The following is a 12,283-nucleotide window of genomic DNA, read 5'->3' on the forward strand; positions in this document are numbered from 1 at the left end:
ACAGGTTATAAATGAAAAATCAACCAAAAAGCTACTGTCCAGCAAATAACTGACATTTGTTATGTTATATAAAATCTGTTGCATCTGTTTTTGTTTGATAAGCTAAAATATGCCAAGCAACATTGGGTGTACAGTTACTACATTTTCAGTTGAGAGAGGATTCTGTAACTTACTGCAGTTTGGGAGAAATTGTCAGGTTTAATAATTTTTTATAATGAAAGTAAAATTCTACATTGAAGAAAAGTGTATTGTATGTGTATGCTGCCAGTTACATTTCTCAGAAAGGAAATTTGAATATGCAAAAAAACAAAAAAACTGTATTTAAAAGGTCAAATTTAACATATAGAATAAGAAAGAAAAAATAGAACAAGAAATAAGAAAAGGTTAAGTAACCCCATGATTCAGAAATCAGAATGATCTTTAAAAAAGCTGGTATTTCTAATTACTTCCATTGTATTGTATCCGACTTCTCAAACAAAACACTAGAGATACATACATATATTCTTAAGTAATGATCAGTATTGAATGTCTCTGCAGTATATATAAAAGACAAAAACTCATGCAACATACAATTACTGCAGCATTTGCAACAGCTGAAGTTACCTTTGCTCAAGTCAAATTAATAAGTTAAAAGTAAAATGTACAATGATATCCATTTAATTTGAAGCTCTGTGAATCTAGATTGACTAATGAAGGAGCACACAAAATAATCTAATTTTCTTTTACTGGGTATGGGGCCGAGTTAAGTGAGATGTCAAAAAAAAAAATGGAAAAGGAAAGAAAGACTTCTGTCTGCAGTGTGTCAGACAGCTTGGATGCAATTGCGTCAGGCATATGTGAAGAAAACTGTAAAATGCTTGTGTGAGTGATTTTGACTGTATATCTGTATGAAACATGCATGAAGCCCGAGAGGGGGGGGAAGGGGGGGGAAGCACAAAAGCCTTGAAATTCCAGCTGTGGTATGGAGTGGGCTGCATGTTAACACAGTTAAATGATCCACATGGCAAAAGCCTCACTTACCACAATCCTAAATGTAAACATGATAAGAACGCTGGAAACACGCATACGCCTCATCCCTAACATCTGTTGTTGTCTGTCTGTCTGTTCCAGGGTTTGGAAATGCGCTCCATTTTGCTGATAAGCAGATGATATTTTATTGTTCAAAGGCAGCAAGCTGCTTTCACAGCAAGATCTGCACTGCACACACAAATATTTATACTGTTGCTAATGAGAAACTCATAATTTAGCCTAAATAGGGTTACACAAACACATTCAAGTTCTTCCTGTGGAACACACACGTGATGTGCACACATTAGCCTCTGTGGCAAACACAGATGGATACACAATATATGCAAGCATGCAAATATCCACGCTACCTACAGCAGTACTGACTGCTTTTTAAATCTATATTTATTTAATTAGTGCCACTCTGAAACAGTTCCACTAATTGAGATTGCGCACACAGTATTTGTCAGCTGTGCATTAGGGATGCTTTCATTTTATTCCAGGGAATGTTGAAAAGTTCCATATCAGTTCTCACACTAACTATAATGGGTGCTGCTTAATTTTGGAGTGTCCATTTAATTAGTGGGGGGAGGAAACCCAAAGCAGATGTGAAACTGGTTAAGTCAGTCACCACTAATCCAAATCTGAGACCCTTTGTTCGACAGCACATCTTCAGCGTCATCAGCATAGCACAGCTGTGTTGATATAACTGGAGCTTCAATGGGCAGAAATGACAACTACTTAAAAGTAAATGCCAACATTTGTAAATCAGAGCTGTGTGTAAAATGATTTCACTCACTAGTTTTCTGATTAACTTAGATCTAAACACCAGTGAGTTATTATACAACATCTTTACTTTAAGCCTTCACTGTGACGTTAACCGCACGTCCATGACTGTGATGCTTTTGTGCTGACAAAATGTGTCCAGAAAGACAAACACCTGCCTGAACACTCACGCATATCGAGGCCTGATAAAATCATGGAAACACGACTCCTTCAAATTGAATTCATTTATTGTAGCGCAGTTATTGAGATCTTTTTTTTTTTTAAATCTCATTTGTGTAATAATTAAAAATGAAATTCATTAGGTTTGTCTATTATCACAGCAGCAGGTAGCTCCACAGTATACCAGATCTATATAAAAACCCACTATTAGTAAAGTGTGGTCTTAAAAGCCTTTTGGACCCATCTGCGATAATATATTAAAAAAAATGTTACTATTTGTGTCACATAATTTACAGAATCATTGCAGCAAACCCTGTGAAAAACTGAGAAAAAAGAATAAGTTATCATACATAAGAAAAATTGTGTTTTTTGTGCCAATTAAGCTTGTGTTAATGATTACATCTAATTCCTGTTTCTTGCATTAATATGATGATTTACATTTGATTTCTTAACCTATATATTATGTTTTATATATAATCTATGTATTATGAACTAGTATATTAAGTAACAGTAAATTAGTTATGGTAGTAACATTAAACAGAGTTAAAAGAAAGCAACTTGGGTGTAATCATATTTACAGCATTCAAATACCAGACTGATCTGTAATGTAACCAACAGTCACTCCTTGAAGCCGTTCTGTTTACAGTGACTTACTGATCAGCCGAGAGGCTCATATCCAACACGTTCTTGTGCTAAAGTAGCATAAGAGTGTGTCTCAGGAGCCTTGTACGCGCTCTGTAAATAAAATACTGAGTTGTAGTTGTTGGCGTGTAATCTTGCTCTGCCTTGCACATTTAAGTTGGTCCTTACATCTAAAGACATCAGGGAATTAGTGTGCATTTTATTCTCCTAGCACAGGTGTGTGTTGCTCAGCCCTGGCACCATTCACTCTCCTTTAAGCAAGAATGATGGAGACAGTTTTGTTTTTTTTTTCCTCAAAGTGCTCATCTCACTGACTGGTTAGGTTTGACAAAACATCAGCCTTGAAGAGAATGTGCCATTTGTTTTGAATCTATTCATCACTCAAGGAGAGTTCTGTTTTCTGAACATCTATTTGGCCTTCTCTCCAGCGAGGTCTGAGGTCAAGTATCAGTGACAGAGTGCACCCTAGAAGCTGGTAGGGATTCATTGTCTTCCTCAAGGACACTTCAGAAGCCTGGACGCTTGTTGAATTGACGAGCATATGCCTGCCTTTCAAGCTGATGGACAGTTCTGCTGGTGAATACACCAAACTTCTGTCCACTTTGTAATTTGTAAATCATACAATACAGTCATGGTAAAAAGAAAGTACCCCCAAAAAAAAGAGCATCTCAATTCTAAGGTCTTTACATAGCAGGTTTAACATATTAAACTGTGTTGTTACCTAAGTAATAACCTAAGTAAAAATGACTCTGGTAGAATAACAGTTACTTGACTAACTTGAAGTAATCCTTTTCTGTACTAGTCTCTTGCATATTTCTGGAGGAATACAGTTTCAGGTTGAGGTCTGGACTTCCACTTCTCCACTGCAAAACCTTTTCTTTTTCCAGATATTCTGTTGTAGATTTGTTGGTGTCTTTTGTATGACCCAATTTGGAACAAGCTTAAGCTGTTGGACATTTGACCTCACATTAATATCTTGAATATTTTGTTATACAAATGTTTATGGTTGACACAGTGGCTGCAAAACAAACCCAAATCACCACCACTGTGCTTGACAGCTGGTATGAGGCGTTAGTAGTCATATGATGTTCTTGATTTTTGCCCAAACAAATTATTATGGCCAAAGGTCTCCACTTTGACTTTAACATGCTAACTGAGGCCTGTAGAGACTGAGATGCAGCTCTTGGGTTTTTTGCAGTTTCTATCAGAATTGCACAGTCTGAGGTGAATAGGGGTGAATTCAGCAGGTCCACTCCTAGGAAGATTGGTGACTCTGTTGAATATTTTCCACTTGTAAATTTTTCTCACTGAAGATTAATGGATGTCAAATTGTCTGGATAATTCCCAGATTACTAAGGCATCAGTTTTTTCCTTGGCACTGCGTACACACACACACACACACACACACACACACACACACACGATCAATTCCAAATGATTGTTTAGTCTTAGTTTCTCTTAATGAAAGCAGCATTTTGGTTTAGGTTTTTGTTAAATAATTACATGGTGTAAGGACCATGTTATTTTTACTATGTCCTGAGATGCCAAATCTTAACTGAAAGACTGTGTGCTTTCTATTCAAACAAAATGTGAATGTGATTGAACACATGTTATAAGTCTACATAACGAAAAATGAAAATCTAAAACATTTAATCATTCATGTTTGTGCACTTGACCCTCTCCTCTGTGATCACTCCAACAAATATTCCACTTGTGATAATACAAAAAGTGATAAAGTGCACACAAACATGCACAAATGGATTCATAGACACCGATGGAAGGACAGATAAATATGAGCATGAACACACAAACACCACTAGATTCAATCCAATCTCCTGAGCTCCTGGCCTTGGTTAGCATATTCTAATGGCCCGAGTACACAAGGAAACACAAGGAACTCAAAGAAAGAGATGAAGCAATGGAGGAATTTGGGGGTTGCAGTGAGATGGGAACAGAGGGCAAGCGAGAGGCACAGGCAGACTGAATTTTAAGGAAGGGGGGGATTCTACTGGAGACACAGAGACAGTGAGAGGGAGGGTGCTTGCTTTAGGAAATGGAAGTCCTTTACAATCTAGTGGTTTCCTCTCCCTTCCTCTATCCTGTGCAGCATACACTCTCCCTCCCTCCCTCAGAGATCCCGCTAACAACAAAACTGCCAGTGTATTTAACACAGAGCTCCCAACAAAGCATAGGACTCTACAAACATAATACTTTTATTTCAGAGAATAAAGTAAAACTTTTATTTTCTTTGTTTACTTAATTAAACAGTAATTCTAAAAACAGTGCATCTCATTTCATGGCATCAAACAATATATTTACATTGCCCTGAAAACGAAACATCAATTTTTCAGGGATAAAGACCAAGAAAAACATCACAGAAACTGAGATCACATGGTTCCCGCATGACAGCAAAAGTATGCAAACCAATCGAACTGTGCGTCTCCTCGGACTGCAGGGGAAGATGGCTTTATTTATGTACCTGTCTCTTTGACTACATTTTTCATGCTTTCTGGCTCTCTGCATAGTCTTCCTGAAAAGAAAAGGCTGTCTGCTAAATCATCAGTTTCAAAGGGTCTCCTTCCTTTTCTGTCAGCCCCAGTTTATTTTTACCCCGTCCCTCCACCTCTCTGGGCCTCCACCCATCCATCCCTCCCTTTCCAAGAGAGCTCTCTGTGCCAATTTGTACTCTCTTAGTCACGCTAAGCACTTATCTTGTCCCTACTGAATGCCTTTGCAATCAAACCAACACTTATCCGGTTGTAAGGCACTCTAATGGCCGACTGATAATGAAACTCCTTCATTGTGAGTTAACAACTGGCTAAAAGATGTATGAAGTCTACATCACAAGCAGCGAAATTGCTGATGAGAGCCACAGCCTGTAATCGCCTATGCTGCTGCAGCTAGTGTATTATGGTAGACTGTGCATTAAATATTGTGCATCAGTCCATAGCTTGTTGTACAGCGATTGCATTCTGAAAAAAGTTTCTCTCATGTTTAGTTTCCCTAGTCATGTCTGCAATATAACTAGGACAGGGTGGCAAGTTTTCAAATGTAATTTTTATTTATTTATTTATTTATTTTTTACAAGGAACAAAGACACCAGCTTCGTGTATGCTCTTACCTCCCATGCTGACTATTACAGGCAACGAGCTGCGTGAACTTTTCTCTGGATTGATTAGTCAACAGTGCCAAACAAAATGTGAGTGAATGTGATTAAAACAAGCTGTCAATTTGTCTTCTTTGGTCTGAAGCCATTAACTGACGTTGCAAAAAATCTGACAGCTTGCAGACTGTTAAGTCACAGTCTGACTTTTATTCATATTAGAATAAAATTTCATTCACTAAACTTTTTATCTGACTTGAAATTGAACCCAGAAGAGAAATAAAAGTCTGTGCAGTTACAAATTCTGGACTCTAAATATAAAACCCACATAGTAATAGGGTCCAACCTCAGCCACTTCATTAGGTACACCTTATTAGTAGTGGGAAGGCCAGTTTGCCTTTATAAATGCATCCATTCTTCACTGGGACAGATTCAACAATGTGCTGGAAATATTCTACAGAGATGTGATAGCCCCACACAGTTGCTGCAGATTGGTTGGCTGCACATCCATGATACAAATCTCCCACTCCATCACATCCCAAAGCTGCTCTATTGGATTGAGATCTGGTGACTGTGGAGGCCATTTGAGCACAATGAAGTCATTGCCATCTTCAAGAAACCAGTTTGAGATGATTTGAGCTTTGTGACATATCACATTACCCAGCGGGAAGCATCCATCAGCAGATGGGTATATTGTGATCATAAAGGAATGGGGCATAGTCAGCAACAATACTCCGGTAGACTGTGGCACTGAAATGACTGTCACTTGGTACTAAGGTGCCCAACGTGTGCCAAGAAGATATCTTCAACTCCATCACACCACCAACAACTAATCTGAACGGTTGATATGAGGCAGAATGGATCCATGCTTTCATGTTGTTTATGCCAAATTCTGACCACATCCCCTAAATGTCAAAGCAGAAATCGAGAGTATTCAGACCAGGGAACATCTTTCCAATCTTCTATTTGTTTAAAATGTAACCCGAGTTTCTGTTCTTTCCTGACAGGAGTGGTGCATACCCATATGGAAAAGATATATATAAATCTTATAAAGTTTTTATCTGTCTTGTATGAAACTTGTATGAAAAGCATACAAGAGTCAAAACACATAAAATCCCTTGAAAAATCATATAATGAAACTTGTATGTTTTGTATACTTACTAAAAAATATATATGAAAGTAATGAGAAAGTGGCCACTTTCATGAGTAAATCATGTAAGGCTTATATGATTTATACATGAGTAAATCATATATGTTTTTACTATTTCTTTTCCATATGGGTAGTGTGGTCTTCTTGCACATCTGCTTTAACATTCAATGTGTTGTTTTAGGTTTAGGCTGCCTGTCTATTAGCTCAATATCTGGCTATTTTCTCTCTTTTAGACTGCTTGCTAGAAACCTTAAAGACAACTGAATGGAAATTCCTAGAAAACCTGTCTGAACAACAACACGACACTTAAATCACATTTCTCCCTTTTCTTCGTAAAGCATCTTTGGGTCCAATTTCAGCAGATTGTTTTGACCACGTCTACATGCATAAATGCATAGAGGTGCTGCCATGTGATTGACCGATTGGATACGAGTTGATTAGCAGATGCACAGGTATATTTAATGAAGTGCCAATGAGTCAAAATTGACACCATGTGGCATTAATCTTAGTCTTTTATTTTATTTATTGCAAAGAAAAGTCAATACATAACTGTTCATTTAATCATTTTTTATCTTCCCATGTGGTTGTTCAAAACCCAAGTCACAAACATATTGTATTAGCTGAAACAGCTTTTCCACAATGTTTTTATAATAGGTGTAAATCTATATTGTGGACTACTTTCTACCATGGATTGATACATAGCCGATGTATTTGAGCACCAGATGTGCACAGGTTGGAAACAGAGTGTCAGCATCCATTAGAGAGATCTCACCCAATATCGTGGCTCACTGACGTGCTCCTAACAGCATTTTTATACAAAAGTACAGCACTGGTAAACACTAATAAGCTTTAGACTTTCAAATAAACTGTGTTTGCCTGGGATTGGTGAACAATGAAACCATATCATCACCCATATCCAGGAAATATAATTGAAAGCAGAAATTACGTTCGTTTTCCATTTAATTTGTAAGCACTCGTGCAGTACGATCAAAAATGATAACTTTTCCATACTATAAAGAAGCATGAACACGAAGACATAATTGGCAGACATCACAATTATGAACTGCAGGCCATACTGAAACAGGTTTTGAAAAACTCATTTCACAAAACACCAATGACAAAAATTAATGAGCCGAGAAAGAATAACTGATAACTATCACTGGACTTATAGAATTTTCTTCCCTTCCTTTGGCTGTGCTGTAAAGCAGTCAGGAAAGGCATTTTAATATGCGCTCAAGACTCCCAAGCCATATTTGATTATGTGATGGTGAAGCAGGTAGCAGCAAGATGAAGTTTAAGATTTACATAACTAGCCAATTAGAAAGATTCAAGATAATGAGCGAAGTAAAAGACTTTCCAGAGGAGCCTTACTGAGATTTGGTTTTCCCATTATTATGTTAAGACAAGCAGGAGTGGAATCAAAATATTTTATCCTAAGTAATCAGCACAGATGAAGACTTAAAATTCACATTAACATTTCTCCTATCAGAACCAATCAGTCTGGGTTTTCCTTCACTCACACCGTCCAACCTGAAACTGTGATTACAGGACCTTTGTGCTGTTGTCCTAAACCGTGTCAGGATACCTTTGAGTACAGCTCTGACAGATGAGCAGCAATCATTCTGAACGCACGCTCTTGTGTGCCTCTTCAAAAGCAGACGACTACAATCATATTGATTAGTGCTTTGTTCAGACCACTCTAACAATCAAGCAGACCCTCATCAGAGGACACTTGAGTGAGCCCCGTTTACCGCAGAGACGATTTGAAACATATTGTGTCTATTGTCTGGTGTTCTCCATCCTGATTTTGCATACGACAACAATACCAACAGCTTGCTTTCAAAATGCACTCAACTCTGAGTATCATTAGAGAGCAATCCTGAAATCATCATCACGGTGAAGTTAAGCAAAATAGAGATTCTCTAGAAGTGCATCATTACGATAGATTAAAGGATAACATGGCCTTTATAGTCAGCGGCCGTGTGTTCTCCAACACATGGACTTACACTGTCGGTGTTTAAGTAAAGGAAATGGTCTCTATAAATAAAAAGACTTAAATATCAAATCAAGATCTGAGGTTGTGAAGTACAGTGCAGATACTGCATCCTTGCAGAAACAAGTAGAATGAAACTCACTCACCTTTGCACTGATTGGTGTTTTTGTCCAAGATGGCCTTTGTAGAGACAATTTTCCCATATCTGCAAAACAAAAACAACAACAATGTAACATTCTGATTTGCTGCTGGCCCATTTTTAACATCTGGATCAATATTAGTTATTTGAGTCTTGGGTAAATATTTAGCTGTGCTGCAGGCAGAGCTGCAGGGTTATAATTCTGGTCTATCGTTGAGTCACAAGTTTGGTCCAGTCAAAGGAAACAACGCAGTGATGGACTACCACAAAATATGCACACGAAATGGTCACCACAGGATGACTTGCGTCAGAATTATTAACAAGATAGACACACAACCTCCATCCAGCAGATGGAGGAACAAAAAGTCCGTCCCTCCGTCGGCTCCCTCTACCAACTTTTAATGTCTCCTGTCCGATTCACCACCTTACTCTCTTATGTTTGACACCTCTGCCTCTCTCTTTGTCTACTTCCTTATTTTCCCCCCCACATCCCACTTCTATTCTCGAGCTTTCTGTTCTTGGGTTCTCAGAAAGAAGTTAATAATGTTTCTTATCAGACCAGTCTTTTAGTGCTCAAGGAAAGAGGAGAAAGAAACAGACAAAACCCAGAAAGAGGCTGAGAAGGTATGAAGAGAGAGGATAACAGAGACAGAAAGGAAGGTAGAGTCAGAAAAAGACGAAGACAGAAAGCTTGAATTGTTGAGATCAGCCTGGATCACTGCCTGGCTTTGTGGATGAGACTTTTAATTAATGTTTTCACACTGGTGCACAATGACTGACTGGCTGCTGAGTGACTATCAAACAGATTGACACTCTGCCCGACAAGCTCGCTGACTGGCTAGCAGACTGGCTGATAGCCCCAGGTAAAGGATGGAAGTATATTCCCTCTTCTGTTTGAGAGATGGGAAGAAAAAAAAAAAAAAAAAAAAGGGAAACAATGAAGGTAGAAGCAAAAACAACTCAATGAGAAAACAATGCAGAAGCTTCCTACTAGCAAAGGAGGTGAGAAAAGCAGCGGAAGGGTTGGAGAGACTAAGGAATGTGAAATAGACAAGGAGAGGGAGAGCAGTCAGTCAAAAGATAAAAAGATACTCAAGGCGAGCAGGAAGTGAGATAGTCCGGGGGAGATGGAGACATAGTAAGAGGTGTTTAATAAAGAAGAGATCATTTAGTTGTCAGCATCAGGAGAGTCTCTGTCAGCCAACTCTGTCATTAAGAAGAAGAGAACCGAGTCTAGCTCGCCTGACAGCCTCATATCAAACTCTATTGGGACAGGAAAAAAGGCTTTAAAGGACTGCTATCACACCTAACATGACAGATGAGCAGCGTATGATCTCGCAATTGGCAGAGAGAAAAATCACTGGTTTTGTCAAAAATCAAACATTTGAACAACACTCAGTTTTCACACATTTTCATTCCTGCAATTTAAATCTATATCTGAATGGTATTTACAAACCCGCTGATTGTGATGGGCTGAAATCAAATCTGTTTGGCTGATACTATTTCTTTCCCAAAAGTCATAGCTGGTGGTAAATAAGGTCTTTGGCCTGCGGCTGGTGGAGCCAGCCAACGGCTGCAGACGTGGAAAACACTCTGAAGAAAACAAGGCTAATCGCCCACACGTATACGCAACGGCACAGATCAAAAAGAAAAGAAAAAACCTACACCAAAGCAGTAATCACACACACACTACACACACCATCTGGCAATAGCAAGACCAACTCTCAGTGACTTCTACATCAGCATGACTCAAGTGCATGTGACCGAACACTTGAGCATGCAAATACTTGTGTAGGTGTAATTACGTGTGTGACAGAGTATGTTTGTGGAAGTTTGAATCCATGTCAAAGATCTCATACATCATCCACGTGTTTTGCCAACTTGTTTTTCCCAGCAGAAGACTGAAACATATCCAGACTCTGGACAGCGGGGGTGTGGGGGGATGGGGGTGCCTGGGTAGTTACACTATGAATCTTGAAGAGGAAAAAAAAAATAAAAAAAAAATATGGTCGCACTGGTCTAATTTCAAAAAGAGGAAAACAAAAACATGTTTCCATGTTTGGGTACATTATTGTCAGACTGTGTCCACCTGTTCCCTCTGTAGTTACGCAGGTTAGCGAGAGGAGAGGAGAAGAGAGAGGATGACGCCATGGCCTTGGGGAAATGTCCTATTACAACATCCAAATTTGTGATTTAATGGCAACATTTCATTTTATCCAGACAGCTACAACAATCTACTATTGTGCAGAAGAAATGGAAAAAAGTATTGATAACAGATCAGATGGTTAAGTGAGGAAATTTTAGATCATGGAATAAGAGGAAAGTGCAGAATGTCCTCTTCAAGTCCCAACTGGAACATTTTGGTTGATTCCAACAAACCTGGAGTCAAATAACATCGACCTACACTTCAATCAATAGCAATGACACGTAAGAGACCCATAAAAACTACTGAAATACTTAAAACATACCAATAATAGACTACAAGGAGCCAGAAAGGAAAGGTCAGCACTTCCTTATCAATTACTTTCCATTGTGCCTAAAAAATAGAGAAATTTGTTCTGAAAAATATCTGGGGATGTAATTTTACTTCTAATTTAAAGTAATTCTCCAGGAAGCCAAAAAAAAAAAAGTGGTATAACCTACGGCTACATGTGTAACTTTCATTAAAAGAAATTAGATTATTTTCTCCATCTCCTAAGCACCAAATGGAGGGTTACACCTATTATTTTTATTGTCAATTATTCTGTTCTTTCTGTATTTTAACTGTATTTTAAAGTAAATTTGTATTGACAGGTTACAGGCTAGAAGTTTGAGTTAAATCCCTGAAAAGTCACGGTGAGCCAAAAGAAAAAACATACCCTTATTAATTCTAAGGTTTCAGACAACCCTCAGATGAACACCACCACAAGGCTTATTACACAGAGTCCTTTAACAAAATACTTTGGAAAGAGAAACAAAATACATTTTCTGTATGACTGTTTCAGTCTCTTCAGTTCATTGAGGTCTGTGGACATTTGTTTATGCACAGCTCTCTTTTTTCAGTCAGGATGAGGTCTGGACTGACTGGGCTATTGCAACATCTTAATTTTTTTCTTTGTTAACTGTTCTATTGTACATTTCCTACTGTGCACAGGATCATTGCCCTGTTGCATGAACTAATTTGGGCCAAGCTTTTGCTGTTAGAAAGACGGCTTCAGATTTCACCCTAGAATACTTTGGTATACAGAGGACTCGATGGTTGACTCAGTGACTGCAAGATGCCCAGGTCCTGTGGCTGCAGAACAAGTCCAAATCATCACCCCTTCT

General features: G+C 38.4%; 1 protein-coding gene across 3 annotated transcripts in view; it reads right to left on the reverse strand.

The window, feature by feature from the left end:
- The window catches only part of LOC102204136 (RNA-binding motif, single-stranded-interacting protein 3), a 158,710-nt gene that overhangs the window by 60,883 nt on the left and 85,544 nt on the right, over positions 1 to 12,283 (reverse strand). For all 3 annotated transcript variants that reach the window (XM_005743148.1, XM_005743147.1, XM_005743145.1), the window contains exon 3: positions 8,985 to 9,043. In XM_005743148.1, the coding sequence (XP_005743205.1) occupies positions 8,985 to 9,043 (59 nt within the window). The remainder of the gene's footprint in view (positions 1 to 8,984; positions 9,044 to 12,283) is intronic.

Source organism: Pundamilia nyererei, unplaced genomic scaffold (genome assembly GCF_000239375.1).
Source record: "Pundamilia nyererei isolate P.nyererei 1_Seehausen unplaced genomic scaffold, PunNye1.0 scaffold00128, whole genome shotgun sequence".
NCBI classification, from domain to species: Eukaryota; Metazoa; Chordata; class Actinopteri; order Cichliformes; family Cichlidae; genus Pundamilia; species Pundamilia nyererei.